We start from the raw sequence: 17,078 nt of genomic DNA, 5'->3' as shown, positions 1-17,078 counted from the left end.
GTCCATACTGCTGTGGTGACCCAGCCTGGGCTTGCAAAGACAAGGAGATGAGTAAAGGAATGCCTTCCATGCTCTGTCTTTTCCTCCAATGCCCACTGTGGAGTGTCCTGAGATCCTTTTGTATATACTGAGGTTTGATTTGTCTTGGCCCTCTTATTAGCAAGAGGGCATAGAGCTGCCTATGATAACCCAGAGGAATTTGGCTGCCTCTAGCTCTGAAGCAGAGCTGTTTGTAGCCAGAGCTGCTGCAGTCTCTTCAGTATCTTCTGGGAGAGGATGGTGAAATCTGCAGCCCTGTGGGCAGTGGCGCTGCTGGAGATGAAAACAGAGCTGTTTATGCAGCAAGTAGAGGCCTTAGCAGTTTTAAGGGTTTGCTGCTTATGGTTTTCAGATGAGATCTCAGCTGGATTGTGATGGAGATGCCTTCTCACCTGGGCTGATGGGCTCTGCTCCTCGGGTGTTTTTAACCCCCTACTGACCATAAGTGCAATGCCGCTATTCTGGGTCCCCAGTGCTCCCTCAATTTTGGGCAGGATGTAGCATGGTACAAGGTACAGGACAGAGATTTTTAATCTCAAGGTATCAGTACTAAGGCACTGAGGTCTTCAGACCAGAAGTTTCTGTGTCGTTAGCTTGGGTTTGCTGCCTGTGGATTCACCTGGCTATGCAGTGTGGCTAAATGGAGAGCCTAAGGTTGCACTCTGTGCTGCACTGGTGAGTGAAGGTCAAGCGTAGGGATTAGGAGAGATGAAGCAATGGAGTGTGGAAGCTCACTTGTCATCAGGACAATGAGGGTACTTACTATACAGCTCTGCTCTCTTCCAGGACTATGGGATCCCAAAGCATTTTGGTCTCTTTTATGCTATGGGCATCGCTCTGATGATGGAAGGGGTGCTCAGTGCCTGTTATCACGTCTGCCCTAATTACTCCAATTTCCAGTTTGGTAAGCTGAGTTTCCTTCCATCTTTTGAGCTGGATGTAGGATTTGCTATGGTTTGTCTCCTGCTGAGTTGCTGGCATTTCCCATCCCTCTACCCCTGCAAACCTTCCTGGAGTCTGCCTGTTCCAAGGCTCAGTCAGGAGGCAGTGAGGCTTTGGATGCAGGGGAGTAACACATTTCAGCTTCCTCTCCAGACCTTGGGACTCTGGTAGCGAACTGGTGGCAAGATCTCCCTTTGCTTTGGCAGGTCAGTGTTTGACCTGAGTGGCAGGGTGCTCAAGCCTAGGAAGCCTCTGTCTGCTACCTCAGTGGAAACTTTCCCCTATGGGCTCCTTTGCCTTCCTGGGGAAGAGAAGACTCAGGCAGGATCTTGCCTATGTGTGTAAATACCTGATAAGAGGGAATGAAGGTGAGTGAGCTAGGCTCTTCTCATCAGTGGTGCCCAGTGACAGAACAAGAGGCAATGGGCACAAATTAAAACACAAGAAACACCATCTGAACCCAGGAAAACACTCTTCTTTTTTTTTCCATCCCTTTTTCTTTTTTTTCCCCTTTTTTTCTTCCCCCCCCGCCCCTTTGAGGGTGGTTGAAGACTGAATTGGTTGCCCAGAGAGGTTGCGAAGTCCTCTGTGGAGATAGTCAAAGCCTGACTGAGCACAGTCCTGGACAACCCTCTCATAGCTGACCCTGCCTGAGCAGGGGCTGTTGGATCAGACAACCTCCAGAGGTCCTTTCTAACCTCAACCATTCTGTGATTCCCTGTTTCTGTGCTGCACTATGGGCACTTATTTTCTGAGGCCCTTTAGTTTTTGTTGTCCCAGACCACAGTAGATGTGCTGCAGGATGGTGAAGCACAAAGTCCAGTACAAATGTAGTCCATCATCAGGGACTTGTGCCTGCCAGCCTTGGGTTTGGCCCTGCTGCTCCACTTCTTTATATGCACTTGGAGCAGCTTTTTCAGGCTACAGGCTGTACCTGTGTTCACCGTTTCTGTTGTGCTCCTTTCATAGACACCTCCTTCATGTACATGATCGCAGGACTGTGCATGCTTAAGCTCTACCAGACCCGCCACCCAGACATCAATGCCAGCGCCTACTCTGCCTATGCCTCGTTTGCTGTGGTCATCTCTCTGGCCGTCCTTGGAGTGGTAAAGCTCCCTCTTACTTACCTGCTTCTCTGGGAAGGAGATGGTGTGGCTGGGAACAGAGCTTATGTGGGCAAATGACTGGGGAGAACAGCAGGGTGTGTTAAGAAAACTTCGTGTTGCTGGGTACAGCTCCTGCAGTTGGCCTTGCCATCTTTGGAGGGCGGCTCCTTGGCAAGTTTCTGGAGTACCTGCCTGTAGAAGGGCACTGGAGCAGAAGGGATCACAAGAGGGTTGCTCTTGTGCATCAGAAATCACTGACAGGTCAGGCTGGTACAGGGCTTTGCCCATTTGCTCATAGCATTGCAGGTATTGAGCTGGGCTTGCCTGAATCCCCAACCAGTGCTTTACCTTGGAGGTAAATATCTGAAGGGTGGGTGTCAAGAGGATGGGGCTGCACTCTTTTCAGTGGTGCCCAGCAACAGGACAAGGGGCAATGGGCACAAGCTGGAACACAGGAAGTTCCACCTGAATATGAGGAAAAACTTCCTTCCTGTGAGGGTGACAGAGCAGTGGAACAGGCTGCCCAGAGAGGCTGTGGAGTCTCCTCTGGAGACATTCAAAACCCGTCTCAATGTGTTCCTGCACCCCCTGCTTTAGGTGTACCTTCTCAAGCATGGGGGTTGGATGAGGTAATTTCCAGAGGTCCCTTCCAACCCCTACCATTCTGTGGTTCTGTCTTTGCTTCTTTTATTTTTTGGAGGATTCTCTCATTTGGCAGTAGACAGGCAGAGTCCATTAAATTCTTTCTCTGACCTAGTAGCTAGATCCCTGTGGGCTGTCAGCCCCCCACTACCACACATAAAGCAGAACACCAGTTGATTGTACAAAGGTCTTTGTGTAGGAGACTGTCTGTGGGATAAGGCAAGCAGGAACAGCTGGCGAACTTGGGACTTTCCAAGAATCTCTTGATAGCTGTGGTAGATCTGCACACCCAGGTTCAAGTTTATTATGGAATGCTGTTTCTTTTCTTGTGGGATGCTTTGAAGCTGTAGTTTCCCCACACAGGAAATGTTCTGGTAAGTGCTGTGCCTCAGGGGAAGCTGCGTGGTCACAGTCTGATGGCAGACCAGAGTTTCTGGACTCCTTAATGTATAGCTGAAAAATTAAAGTTTTAACATAGCATTAATCCTCATTTGTAGGTCACTTCCAGTCATGAAATAAAGTGAAAGCTTACAATAGGTGCAATTGCCTGCAGAGCAGCTTTGTCCTTTTTGGTCTACTACGGTGTGTTTGTCAAAGTAACAGCTGGTTCATTGAATGCCTTTTTAAAAATCCAGCTCCTGGCTGGAGAGCTGCTGCCCACCTCAGCGGGGAGAGCTTGTCTAGCCTGGGAGTGCCTGCATTTCTGCTCCCTGGGCCAGCTGCGGTCCTTCCAAGCTGTCATCCGTGTCTGAATGGGCATTCAGAAAGAATGGTCTCCTCTCCAGAAGTGCTGAGCTCCTCTTGCTTCTCTGGACTTTGTTTGGATTTCTAGATCTAGTTTTGAGTTGGAAGATTTGGGGGTTTCTCTTCCACATTCGGTGAGGTTGTTTAATACCCTGTGGTAACATAGGATAGAAAAGGATCAGCCTGCTGGTAACAGGTCTCAGTTTGCTTTTAATATGTCTGCTTCCAGGTGTTTGGGAAAAATGACGTGTGGTTTTGGGTCATTTTCTCAATGATCCATATTTTGGCCTCGCTGGCTCTCAGCACCCAGATCTACTACGTGGGCCGCTTCAAGATCGGTAAGTGCTGTGACTGAACCCTCTTGCTATAGTGTGTGCAGGTGCCTCCTGTCCTCACCTCTGTGAGTTGTCCATGTAGCGTATCTGCGAGCATGGTCCTCTGGCCTGCGCATGTGTTCTGGGTTATCCTGTCCTCTCATCCATCTGATGCTGTTCTTGGCCTCTGAAGTCCTTGTGCTGCTGTTTCCCACACCCCTGGGAGTCAGCATGACCTGTCTGCTCTGTGGCAGCCCAAGAGCTGGGGTCTGAGGGAGCCTGCCCTTCAGCTACAGCTCTCCCTAGTGCTGTACTCAGAGCGGTGAGCTACAGAAAACCCCATCATGGGGTGAGGGGGGGAGAGGGTCTGGTGGGGAACCTGGCTCTTGTGCTCTGCTTACAAACATATTTCTCCTTCCTCTTCTGCTCCTGTCTGCCTCAGATGGCCCCGACTCAGGTAACTGTCAGCAGCTCTCATTTTCTTTCTCCGTTGAACTGACTGAGCAGCAGCATAGCAGCTAGGGATGCATCGATGTGTGTGGGGAGGCAGGCTCGTGTGCCACCTGGGGTCAGCTATTGAGAAGTGAAGTCAGCAGCACTGCCAGTCCTGTTCCTTGGCAGAAGAGGGGTGATATAGCGCAGGAGCCTTTTCAAGCTCCACGTCTGTGGCTGAAGAGGGGCATGCATGTGCATGCATGTTTGGCCATCCCCACTGCCACTGATGGCCCTCCAGTGAAGCTTCTGCAATGATTTTGAGAACAGGAGTGTTTGGAGTGTGCTCTGCCCCTCTGGGACCCTCTAAAGACTGCAGGATAAGTTTCTGCTGTTTCCCTGCTCTGGCAGCTTGTTTCATGGAAAGTGCTTTTCCCCCTTCCTGCACACACCTCTCTCCTCCTGAGATGTGGTTGCAAAGCCAGCCTGTTTACATGTACAGACAGGGCCTGTTTGACTTCTGGGCAGTGCCAGTGGCAAGGGTGGGGTTTTTTGAGTTCTTTGTTTTGCCTTTTTTGGGGGGACAGTGTGTGTATATGTGGGTTTTGTTTTATTTTCTTTTTTAACCTGTCATTCTGGCCAAATGCTATCCACATCCTGTAGTGGCTGCCCTTTTGCTCAGCACAGACTATTCTCAAAGGGCAAGAAATGAATCTGTGGACACCCTAACCCTCCGCAGGCTGAGCGCTCTGTTGTCAGCCAGTGGGTGTCCACATCTTTTCCCTGTAGGCATTTTGGATCTCACTCTGCTGGCTGTTCTGGCTTTTTATCCTCTTCTTTGGCAGACTTGGGGATATTTCGACGGGCATCGATGGTACTGTACACGGATTGTATCAAGCAGTGCAGTCGACCAATGTACATGGTAGGTGATTTCTCATCTCAGCACCCTCCCTCAGCAATTGCTTGCTCTCTAGGCAACGTGTGGGGGGAGCTGTGGCTATGTGAAAAAGTGGTGATCCCTGCTTCCCTTCTTCCCCCACCCCACAATTGTTCCAGTAAGTGTAGGTCTCCACTGGAGCAGTTTACCCCCTACTCTCAGGCCTCCCCTGAGCTCAGGCTTGGTGAATAAAACATCAGAGCAAAGGTGAGCCAAGCATGATAGGATTTGTCTTTGCTCTTCCTCTCTGGGAGCATCCATTCAAAGGAATAGGTATGAGGTTTTTGTGCTGCACAGCCTCTCCGGGGAAGGTAGTGACTATTTTGGCTCTGTGGCTTAAGCAGCAGCTATTGCTATTTCCACAGCACCTCAGGGCAGACAGCAAAAAAGTAAGAAATGGTAGCTGTTGTGTGTCCCACTGATAACTTTCTTCTTGACACAGAGTGCTAATTATGGCTTGAAGCCAAATGAAGTTTTTATCCATGAGCATCCTTTTCAATTTATTCTCCCATCTCTGAGTAAGTGTCAGACTGAGTTTTGCAAGCAAACTCTGTGCACTCAGGCATAAAGAAAGCCTGGCCAGCCTCACATAGCTACATCATGAAAGCAGCTGTAAGCATAAATGCACATGCCCCACAGATGTAACCCTTCTGCCTGCTGTAGCTACAGTGCTTCCCAAGCTAAGGCTTTGTGGATATGTGTGGGATGCCATCCAAATCTTCCCCTGCTGCCTCTTCCAAGCACGTCCGTTCTCTCTGCAATATTTTTTTTCTGTAAAATGGTGGGGAGGGAAGGAATCTAACTAGAAGAACAGTGGAAGGAGTCAAAGGATTTGCAGAACCTCCTGAGGTTAATCCTTAAGTCCTGGGCTTGTCCTTTTTTTTTTTTTAGATGTTTAGTCTCTTTCTTGCAACACTTACATCAAATTTGTGAGGGCTAGAGCAGTTTCCATCTGGCAAAAGCTTCTGCAGAGCAAACTTCAGAGCCAGGTGCATGTGTGTTTGCAGGAGCCAGAATCCAAATTCTCACGTAATGATATCCTGAATTTCTGAGGCAAAGGCTTCTTTTTGCATTTCCTTCTGCTTTCATATGATCATCAGTGTTTTCTCTTCAGGACAGGATGGTGCTGCTCATTGTTGGAAACCTGGTCAACTGGTCCTTGTAAGTAGTGGAGTGTGGGTGTCGTGCATACTTGTGCACGTGGGCAGCAGGATTCAGTGTGGACACACAGGTGGTCTGAAGTGATGGGGAAATGCAGCAGTGTCTGTGCGATAGTCCTGTGTTGGGGCCTTTCTGACACATTTTGACAAGGAGCTGGATCCGATGAGCACTAAATGGTAGGCAGATCCCTAGGATGCAGTGCAGCACTACAGAGCTACGTGAGGCATCCGTAAGCGTTTCAGCTGGCGCTCTAGTGGCTTGTGTCTGGGCAAGCTCGTGTAGGTTTGGCCTGGTATTGTGGTGCTGTGTTGTGCGGTACACGTGCTTCCAATGTAGCTGGGGCAGTCTCTGCTGCAGCCATGGTGCAGGAGACTTGACAGGTGCTTGTTAGTCACAGAGCCTGGCTCAGCAGTAACTGCATGGATGGAAGGATCGGCTCTTGGATAAGACCTAAAATCATTGCCCCAGGCTCTTGCTTTTCACTAAAGCTGCTTGTCAGGGACATGCCTTCTGCTAAATGTACAGATCTGGGGCCAACTCTGACTGGGTGAGGTGCATTTGGTCACATGCTGGAAACAACCTGGGGCCCTTGCCTGCCCTCTGGGGTCTCTGGTTGCTCTCAGCAGCTGACCATGGCCAAGTTAGCTCTGCTTTGCTTCTCAGCAGGGAGCAGAGGGAAACCGTGCATTTTCTCCAGGGAATTAGGAGGCTGTGGCAGTGTTGCTGCGTCCTGTGATCTGGGGCGAGCAGCAGGTGGTAGCCGGTTTGGGGGTGTACCCTGTCCCCAGTGAAAGAGGCTGTTGAATCTAAGCTCTAAGCTTAGGGACTTCTTCCTTCTCTCTCAGTGCTGTCTTTGGGCTGGTGTATCGGCCCAGAGACTTCGCCTCCTACATGCTGGGGATCTTTATCTGTAACCTGTTGCTGTACCTGGCTTTCTACATCATCATGAAGGTAAAGGAGACAGCTATGGCTGTCCCTGGGGTGTCTGTCTCCAAAGGGGAAGGGATGGGTGCCTCTTTTTGGCTGCAGTCTGGGTTCCTGTGGTGCTGCAGAGGGATGTGGAGGGGCATTGTGGGGCTCAGGGTGGGACAAGGTGTTGGTGTTGGGGAGGGATGCTGTGTAGCCATCTCAGGGGCCGCTGGGCTGCGTCCCTGGTGTGGGCAGCCCTTCGTGGATGCAGATGGTCCAGGCTGGTGTGTCAGCTCTATGCATGGCTCCAGTCCCTGGGAGAACTCGGGGCATGTTGTGAGGCTATGTCCCTGTCTGCAGCTCCGCAGCTCTGAAAAGCTCCTGCCTATCCCCCTGTTCTGCATTGTGGCCACGGCAGTGGTGTGGGCGGCCGCCCTCTACTTCTTCTTCCAGACCCTCAGCAGCTGGGAGGTAAAGTTCTCTTTCATTGTCCTTCTGTCCATTTCCATCTCTTGTCATCTTTCCTTCCTGTTGTTCATGTTACACAGAAAAAATACTCTTCCTGAGAGTCTTGGGCTGCTTTATAGAGAGCTGAAAGGGTTTAATTCCTTCAGCAGACTGGGAAGGGAGCATGGGAAGCTGTGTTAAGCCAAAAATGACTGAATGCATGCAGCTGTGGAGAGACTATGACCCAGGTGACCCAGAGATGACTGTTCCTCACCAGGGGACAGAGGAGGAGCTAGGGATCTGAAAGCAGACCTGGACAAATCCTACCAGTGCTGGATGGAAGACTTCTCCCTGGAGCAGATAGCCAATGGGGAATAACCTGTCTGGGGTTGTGGGGGCTCTCCATGGCCTTGGGAGGCTCTTAAATCCTGACTGGATGCCTTCTAACAAGATACCATGTCCAACTCTATGGAAGTGAGCGGCTTGCTGCAGGGTGGTCTGGTGGAGGCTGTGCAGCTTGTGCTGTGCAGGACTTCAGATGTGGAGACCAGAGGGGTCCGCCCAGCCATGGGTTGTGGCCCCAGATCCATCTCCAGGTCAAAGTGTGACACTGCATTCCTGCCTTGCTCTCACCACATGTCCAGCCAGTGCAGCACTTTTTCCTGGCTCCTGCTTGGAGATTTAAGACAGGGCTTATTTCCAGAGGGTCCAACATGGCTGGCCAGGGCCCTGTGTGAGTGGATATCAGGTCCTGACACCCTGCCTGCTCCCCTAGGAGACTCCAGCAGAATCCCGGGAAAAGAACCGGCCGTGCATCCTGCTGGGCTTCTTCGATGACCATGATGTCTGGCATTTCCTCTCCGCAGCTGCCTTATTCTTCTCCTTTCTGGTGAGTCCTGCTGAAGGTCTCACTCTGCTGTATGGCCTCACCTTTTCCTCTTTCTTCTTGTCCCTCTTTATATGCATGGAGCTGTGGCTGCCCCAGGACCCCACAGAAATGTCCCAATTCCTCTGCTTGGCTCTGCCTCCAGACATCCTTCACAGTGGGATGCTCCTTATCAGTGGGATCAGGCTTCCTCCTTCAGCTTGTTGCTCCCTGTGCCTCCTAGCCTCAATATTCCCTCTGGGGCTGTGGGCCACACAGCTGTTGTGGGGAAGGTGAGGCTCTGCTGGTGTGACCAACCCTCTCATGGGTTTGTGAGGACGTCCAGAAAGGGACCCTGCTCTCTTGGACACCAGTAGGGCCACTGGTGTGGAGCTTAGCTCACTCCTGGGCTTTCCCTCACTTCCATAGTTGACTCCTGTGCTCTGCTTGGTACCTCTCTTCGGGCCTGATGGTCTGTTTGGTGGCAAAGGTGGAGGTGTCCCCTGCGATGGGGTCACAGCTTAGTGTTTTGGGGAAGTGGAGAGGGAGACCTTAACCCTAGCTCTGCAAGGTGCAAACTGTTTGCAGAGGAGCTGTCTGGCCCTGTGCAATGTCTGAGCTGTGGTCAAGCAATTCATACCCTGTTACCTCCTGCATGGCTCTTCAGAGGCTTGTGATGAGGGACAAGCTCACAAGCAGTGTCTCCATCTTGTTCAGGGCAGGATTACCTGCTCAGGTCCTTGCAGTGTTGTAGGCAGAACTACCTGTCAGCTGTGCTGCCAGTGACTTGCTGGGAGCTTTACAGAAACAAAGTTAATTTGGCACATCTACATGGGTTGCTGTTGTGACTCCTGTATGTGCTGGAGACGGGGCCCAGGTAGAGTCCCCCTGTGACAAGATGCCATTGGGAGCTAGTCATTCTCCCCAGCTGTGGGCGGGCCAGCTACCTGAAGCTGCCTCGTGCTTTCCTCCTCAGGTCCTGCTGACCCTGGATGATGACCTGGATGCAGTGCGCAGGGACAAGATCCCAGTGTTCTGAGTCCCCAGGGGATGGGGGCGCAGGGACATCCCAAACCACTCAGCCAAAGGCACTGGGCTACCAGCATCTTTGGGGAATGAGCCTGCTTCTGTGGCCGACAACCCCATGGGAGTAGGGGAGCCAGATCCTACAGCAAGCCTGAAAGGGTGCTGCGGTAACTGAGGCAGGACCAGGAGGGAAGACAACCTTTGCTCCTTTCCTGCTGCACCCCCTGGAGCCGGCACGACCTGGCGGCTGAGGCCAGTGCACAGCTCTCTGGCTAGTAGGTGCAGCAGGTGCTGGAGCCAGTGAAGAGGGAGGAAACAGGAGGTATGTTTGAAAGCGTTGCTTCCCTTTCTCCCTGCTGATATATCTGCTTCCTCTCTGGTGAGCAGACGTGAGAAGTGCAAGGCAGCTCCTCCTGCATCGGCAGCAAGTGCCTGTATCCTGTGGGCTGCTGCCCTCAGAGTCCCTTTGGCAGCATGGGGAGAGTGTTTGGTTCCTGACCTGCAGCAACCGAGCGAGCAGAGGACTCCGAGCTGAGTGGGCAGCAGGGGACTGGTTTCTTTTTTTGTTTGAGAGGCTCCTTCTGCAGCTGGTGGGGAGCCACGGTAACAAGAGAAACAAGTCCAAGGGACTGCAGTGTTGGAGGGAGATGGTGGACTAGAGCTGCCCACAAGTGCTCTGCCAGAAGCAGAACCTTGCTCTTGTGACCTCACTTGTCTCTGGCAGCTCCTACAGAGGTGCCAGTCGGTGTGATGGTCTCCACAGCACCAGAAGTGCTGTCCTCAAGCAACCCTAAGAGAGATGGTGTGGTGAAGCCGCAGCCTTGTGTGCTGGGTAGCTCCTTGGCAGCTCCTTGACTCCTGCTGCGCAGCCTTGCTAAAGGGGCAGGGTGGAACAAGGAGGCTGTCCAGCAGCCTCAGACTTTTTCCACCCACAAGCTTGCTTTGGGCACACTTGGCAAAGCAGGTTCCCTTATGGGCTGGGAGTGTGGAGGAGGTTTTGGGGCAGTTGGGGTTGAGCTCTTTAGCTAAAGATCTGGACCAAACTTCTTTCCTCTCCAACTGAAATAACTTTTTAAACAGCTTCTGCATTCTTCCTGAATTCTCAGTTATTTAAAAAACAAGAATGTGTGAATTATTTCAGCCTTGCATCTAAAATCTGACCTGTTTTGCTAATTTTGAGTTAAAAAGTATTATTTGAGGCCTGCTGTCCTTATTCTTGTCACTGTCCAAGCGTTTTTCCTTTGGTGTGTGTGCATGTACCCAGTGTTGCAAACACTCCATTTCACTTGTGCTTACCAAGGCAGAAGACTGGTAATTTTCTGCTCTGAGAAGTCTGTATCTCCTAGGAAGGTTTTGCACTAGCTGGTTTTAATTTTTTTTTCTAAGCTTGAGTTTGTCAAGATGGTCAATAAAATGAATGTTCTTGGCTGCCTGCTGTGCAGGTTGATCTGAATTCTTCTTCCTCCAGCTCTCAGCAGCAGCAAAGAGAGCACTCGGGGCAGAACGGTGCCCAGTGGTGTCACGTAGCTGCTGTCATCCTTAGGAGCCTCACAGTTTCCTGGTACAGATGACCTGCTTGTTCTCTTAACCAAACTGCAGACTTTCTTGTTTGTCACTGTAGCCCCTTCGGCAGAGTGAAGAGAGGGCTGGAGGAGGAATGACACAAGAAGCTGCCAGCCCCTATCTTCCCTAGCAGAGCTGGACTCCTGTGGAGATGTGGCCACGTTTCAGGCAGGGTGTGCCAGAACCTGCAGAAGGTGGCGGTGGTCCCTGTGTGCTATGTTTTGTTACAGTCCTTTGGGCTTGACTTGCCGACTTACCATGCAGATGGAGTTGTGAATGTTCAATGGTGGGTTAGGTTTCTCAGGTTTGTTGTGAAATATTAGCTTCTCTTTCTTAACAGCGTCAGCATGGGCTACAGGGAAGGAGATGGCACTTGCTTTTGTCTGAGTAGCATCATCAGAGGAGTAGCAGGCTGAGGATACTCCAAATTTTCCATTCAGCCACCCTGTAGCCTTGGCATATGTTCTTGGTCCATCTAAAATGGCAGAATCCAATATTAGCTGTAGCTTGCCTGCAGCTTTCTTTTTCTTCCCATAAGGAAAGACTGCCAGGAAGCCTGAGGTGCAAAAAAACCACCAAACACAAATCCTTACTGCGGAGTGCAGTAAGACTAAGCTGCCCCTGTCAGTTAGTCCCGGCGGTGCTGTGGTGCTCTGTCATGCCCAGCATGGTTATAAACATGCTGTGCAGGTGAAGCCACCTGGGTTTCTGTACCCAAAGGTGTATGAATGTTTGACCAGACAGCTTTTTTGCAACACATGCTCTGTGCTGGCCTGTCTCCCTCCCTGCAAATGCAAGGGCTGCTGTAGGAGCTCAAGTGTTGCATTTCCAGTTCTCTGACCAGTGAAACCAAAATTTGTTGTAATAGTATCTGGGGTGCGCAGGATGTGCTCTTTTCAGAGCTCTATGGGGAGGGCAGGTGGTAACACGCAGTGATAGCACTGCTGCCAGCGCCATCATTCCCTCTCTTCTCTGCCTCTCTAGTTCTGTCCCCAGCAGCAGGAGCAGAGGTCTGAGCACGGCTGCAGGGACAGCGGTAGATCTTTTGGGATGTGATGCGTTTGTGCGCTAGTCACATCATTTACTGCTGAGGTGAGCTAGGGAGCAAGTGGGGCAGTGCTTTGGAGCTGAGACTGGGGGAGGTAGCAAGAGAATGAGGAGAAAAAATTTCGTGATGGTGTCCTGTCGTGGTTTAACCCCAGCTGGCAACTTGGCACCGTGCTGCCACTGGCTCAGTGCCCCCCCCAACCCAGAGGGATGGGGGAAGAAAACCAGAAGGGTAAAAGCAAGAAATTCGTGGGTTGAGATAAAGACAGTTTAATAGGTAAAGCAAAAGTGCAAGCAAAGCAAACCAAGGAATTCATTCACTACTTCCCATGGGCAGGCAGGTGTTCAGCCATCTCCAGGAAAGCAGGGTTCCATCACGCATAATGGCTGCTTGGGAAGACAAAATGCTGTTACTCTGAACGTTCCCGCCTTCCTTCTTTTTCCCCCAGCTTTATATGCTGAGCATGATGTCATATGGTATGGAATATCCCTTTGGTCAGTTGGGGTCACCTGTCCTGGCTGTGTCCCCTCCCAGCGTCTGGTGCACCCCCAGCCTGCTCACTGGTGGGGTGGGGTGAGAAGCAGAAAAGGCCTTGGCTCTGTGCAAGCACAGCTCAGCAGTAGCTAAAACATCCCTGTGTTATCTACACTGTTTTCAGCACAAATCTAAAACATAGCCCCATACTAGCTACTACAGAAAAAATGGACTCTATCCCAGTCAAAACCAGCATAAGTCCTCACCATGGGCCTTGCATGCACAGTCTTGCTCTAGCCAGTGCCTGGAAATGTTCAGGTTGAGCCCCTTGAGCACTTCCAGGGTGGAGGGCAGCGCTCGCAGGACAGCAGTGCTGCGGTGGGCGGGATAAACCCCTGGGTGCTGGGGGCACATGGGGTTTGAATGCAGCCTGCTAGCACCAGCAGGATGAGCACCAACTCCCTTGAAGTGCTAAACCAAAAGAAGCCTCTGCTTGAGGCAAGGTCTGCCTTGCCCCTCTGGGAGCTGGAGGGAGATGCATAAGTCTCTTTTAAGTTGGGAGGCTGTGCTGGGGTGATTAAAGGTGCTTGAAGTAGAGATGCTGCCCTGTTGTTGCCTGAGGCTCAACAGTTAGAGCATCTGCCTCCTGAAGGAACTGCACCAGCCTTTAATCTTTTAACTGCCTGGTTTATCTGGTGTCCATGCTGCAATCACACTATGCAGCTGCAATTACACCATGCAAAGCACTCCAGAGCCCACTGAATGTTTTTATATGAAGCGGGCAAGTCTGGCCAGAGACTCCAGTGCAGTTTTGTGCTAGAATTAGTAAATGCTGCCTCCCTTGGTCTCCTTGAGCCAGATTGATGGGGAGAAGTGGGACACTAGTTCAAAAACCTGTTGACCTCGGCAGACCATCAAAACTGGCGTACAAGCAGGTACTGGGTGGGGGGGGAGGGTAGGACTTGGAGGATCCAGTGTGGGATCCTGCTGTTTGTGAGTCTAACCTGAAATCTCCTTTGCTTACTGCACTGCCTTCACACCCCCTGCTTAGTGAGGTGCAGGACGGGCCCTTGCCTTGCAGGGCTGCCCTTACCCTGTGTTTAGGTGTGGAGAAAGATGAGCAGCGTTTCCTGTTGTACAGCTATGTTCTGCTCTTGGTGTGCTTTGTGGTGCATGGATGTTGAGGACACAGGACAAGGCATTGGGGTAGTAGGAATATCACTTCTGTGCCAGCCTGAAGAAGGGCTTGTGTGCCCCAAAGTTTGTCCAGTTTTGGGGACACATTTTCATAAAAGATATTCCTTCTCCCTGCATCTTCCATAGTCTGTAGTGTCAGACCTTGTTCCAAGCTTGTATTTGTTTCTAACCAGTAAGCTGGTTGTCTTCTCTAAATGGGAATGTGAGAAAAAAATGAATGTTGAACTGCAGTCGGAAGGCTTGATGTAGGAGGTAGAAGAGCAACATATGGGCTTGCTGAGCTAAGCAGAGATGAGCACAGTATGTGAATGGCAAGGTGGTAGCAGCAGTGAGGAAGAGAGAGGTTGGAGAAGGGTGGAGAGGAGCACAGCAGCAGAAAAACATGAGAGAATTAAATACAAGAAAGGCACCTCAAGCCTAAGAGATGGGAGGAAGGGTTGTAATTGTCTCCCTGCTGCTTCTGTACCTCCAGCTTGATGCAGCAATTTTTTTAAAATTTCCTCTTAGTTCTGCCCTGCCTGCTGGTTTCTGTTTGTACTTTGATTCTCCCACCTAGCAGCTGCAGGGCCCAGCCTGACCAGGTGGCAGCAGGGGTGCCTTGACAGCTCTGGCTGGTGGGGTGTCTGGCTGGGCACCCGGGAAGCTCTGTGTCCCCAGCTGTCCCAGTCAAGCTCGGCTGGGCAGCCCTCTGCACCTGAAATGGGGCTTGTGCCTTTAGTCCCCCTGCCTGGCTCCAGGTGACTGCCCTCAGGGACAGAACAGCACCCTGAGCAGGTGGGGGCCCTGCGTTCCCTGAGTTGCAGGTGCCACTTTGTCATTGTGTCACCTTTTTTTGCTCACTGAGAGATACAGTCAGAGGTGTGCAGGGAGACAAGCGCTGCAGCTGGTGCCAATTGTGTTAGGCGGTGGGGGGCCTTCTGCTGCCCATGGGCCAGTGGCGGGGTCCTTGCATCCTCCGTCACGTGCTCATCCTGCCTATGCTCAGCACAAGCTGCTTTAACTCCTGGAAGGGAAGCACAGTTCACTTTTCTGGTGTGTTTAAGTGGCTCGCTGCAGGGGCTGAGGAGCTGGAAGGCAGCAGGAGCTGGCTGGGCTGGAAGCGGCGGCTGCCAGAGTAGCTGCCTGCGTGCTGTGGAAGCTGTACCTGCCCTGAGCTTTCTGTAGTTGGTCATTAAATACTCAGGCTTGTTTGCTATTGTTATCAAGCAGAACTAACACTCAGGTCTGTGTCACTTTTGTGTTAGACCTCCTGCAATGCCTCCCCCATTTGTACACCAGCCTAGGCCTCTTAACGTTTTCACAGGCAAAAGCCAGTGCAAGTGCTGTGGTTGGGTCAAGCGATTTTGGGTGGTGCACGGCCACAAAGCTGCTGCTGCGCTAGTCCCTGCTCTACCTTCCCCTGTAGCAGTGATGTGAGCTGTCTCCTCCCTCTACCGTGCTCTTCTCTTTCCACAGCTCCTGGTCACCTGAAGGTGTCTCCCCTCTCCCACAGCTGTGCTGACTTAAGCCAGAGAGAGGAGGTGGATGCAACCATATAGTCCCTGTTTTCTCAGGAAATGTAGGTAGAGTTGTTGTTCTACAGGTACGACTCAGGGGAGACAGAAATAGCTTTTGTGTAACAATAATAATGATGATGATTTAAAAAAACCAAACAAACAAACCCCAAACCCTTCACAGTTCAGGGAAGCTGTAAGGATTATGTGAGTTGACAGTGTTGCAACTACCACTAGAACCTCTGGGATGGCAGAAGCGCAGCCAAGGCAGGAGGACCATGCTGCGCTTCAAAATGTGAAAGCACAGTTTTAGGAGAAACATGAACTTGTCCACCGCTAAATGTAGATTTTGTGCCTACTGAAACAGTGGCACCTACACAGAGCAAAAGGGTCTTTGGCAGGGGAGGCGGCGGGAGTTAGCAATGGCAGCACCAGGGAGATATTGGGTTTATCCCGTACACTAACAGGGTGTATCTGAGACTGAGGTACACTGACTGTGGGTATGTCCCAGCTCTACCTTAAGATGGGGGAAAAAACACTTTGAGGCAGTTTCACTTGTGCTTTTGTATGTGGTTTCCCTCATGTACACATGTGCGTGGCTGTACCCAGCATCTGAATGAGCCCCGCAGGCCTCGGGGCCCCCGGCCGTGGCTTTCAGCCAGGAAGAGGGCTGAGAAGAGGGACTTCGCTGCCCCAGGGGCACTGCTGGGGCCTCACAAAGACTGCGCCAGCAGCCCGGCTCCCTCTCCCACAGGTAAGCGCTGCACCTGTTGTAGCTGGGAGCGGCAAGGGCATTGGCCCATCCTTGAAGCTATTAGGATGCCTTGTGTCCTGTTTCCCCTCCCCTCTACTACGACAGGAAAGCACAGGTTGCTACAACAGCAAACGCCACCTTTATGCATTGTGCTGTCAACATGCTGACCCCAACATTGGGGCTCTTGCTCTTGGGCAGTGCCCGGTAGCGTTAACAAGCCCTGCCTGGAGCTGCCCTCTCACGGCAGGGGGAGCGGGCTGAGGGTAGGTTACTGTGACTGCTCAGAGACGGTTCTTAGTCAGGCACACGTCTTTCCCAATGTTCTGCTGAACCCCAGCCATCTCTGAACACAACTCCTCGTTAAACTATAGATACTGGCTGTCGCTGAAGTAACAAAATAGAAACTCATCTTAATTAAAAAAAAAAAAATCTTCTATGGAGGCATCTTCATTGTCCACAAGAATTTTGAGGTTTACAAGCAAGGCATCCTGGAGCCCCCAAAAGGCATTGTTTCACAGCAGTTGTCAGCTCCTCCTGCATTACACAGCCTCTCACAGAGCCTTTCCTAACCTCGCAGCGTCTCTGTACCCGTCTCGCCCAAACCACATCCTTTAGCTTCAAACTGCGCCAAAAGAACTGTCTTAGTGTACTTCACGACCAACACGGCGGTGTGTGACGAGAAGCATTTTACGAGGCTGAAGTTGTATCTTAACAGTGACCGCTGTCACCGGGGCAGGGGCAGCATCTGCCATGCACTATTTAGCTCTGTCATTATCAATATATGTTTCTTCTGGATTATGTAGTTTTATATATTCCAATAAAGTGGTGCATAACTCTGGTATACGCAGAGAATATACATCACTGGAGAACAGCAATTGTAAATTCCCCACCTCAAAACAAAGCGTTTATTTTGTACTTATCTTGAAGAGTGGCTTTCCACAGGGAAAGAAGCTGTACCAAAAAGAATGCAGTATTCAAAGAGTGC

General features: G+C 51.2%; 1 protein-coding gene across 2 annotated transcripts in view; it reads left to right on the top strand.

The window, feature by feature from the left end:
• SIDT1 (SID1 transmembrane family member 1) overlaps positions 1–10,996 on the top strand; it is a 46,697-nt gene extending 35,701 nt beyond the window's left edge. Inside the window, exons 17-25 of one of the 2 annotated variants that reach the window (XM_064465412.1) lie at positions 826–943; positions 1,951–2,087; positions 3,703–3,811; positions 5,065–5,141; positions 6,271–6,317; positions 7,163–7,268; positions 7,587–7,697; positions 8,449–8,562; positions 9,515–10,996. In XM_064465412.1, the coding sequence (XP_064321482.1) occupies positions 826–943; positions 1,951–2,087; positions 3,703–3,811; positions 5,065–5,141; positions 6,271–6,317; positions 7,163–7,268; positions 7,587–7,697; positions 8,449–8,562; positions 9,515–9,577 (882 nt within the window). In that variant the 3' untranslated portion in view covers positions 9,578–10,996. Of the gene's footprint in view, positions 1–825; positions 944–1,950; positions 2,088–3,702; positions 3,812–4,229; positions 4,427–5,064; positions 5,142–6,270; positions 6,318–7,162; positions 7,269–7,586; positions 7,698–8,448; positions 8,563–9,514 lie in introns of those variants that run through there. The other variant, XM_064465419.1, reaches the window with a different exon arrangement.
• Positions 10,997–17,078: the final 6,082 nt, after the last annotated feature.

Source organism: Phalacrocorax carbo, chromosome 1 (genome assembly GCF_963921805.1).
Source record: "Phalacrocorax carbo chromosome 1, bPhaCar2.1, whole genome shotgun sequence".
NCBI lineage: Eukaryota > Metazoa > Chordata > Aves > Suliformes > Phalacrocoracidae > Phalacrocorax > Phalacrocorax carbo.
This window is presented reverse-complemented; position numbering and strand designations above follow the sequence as displayed.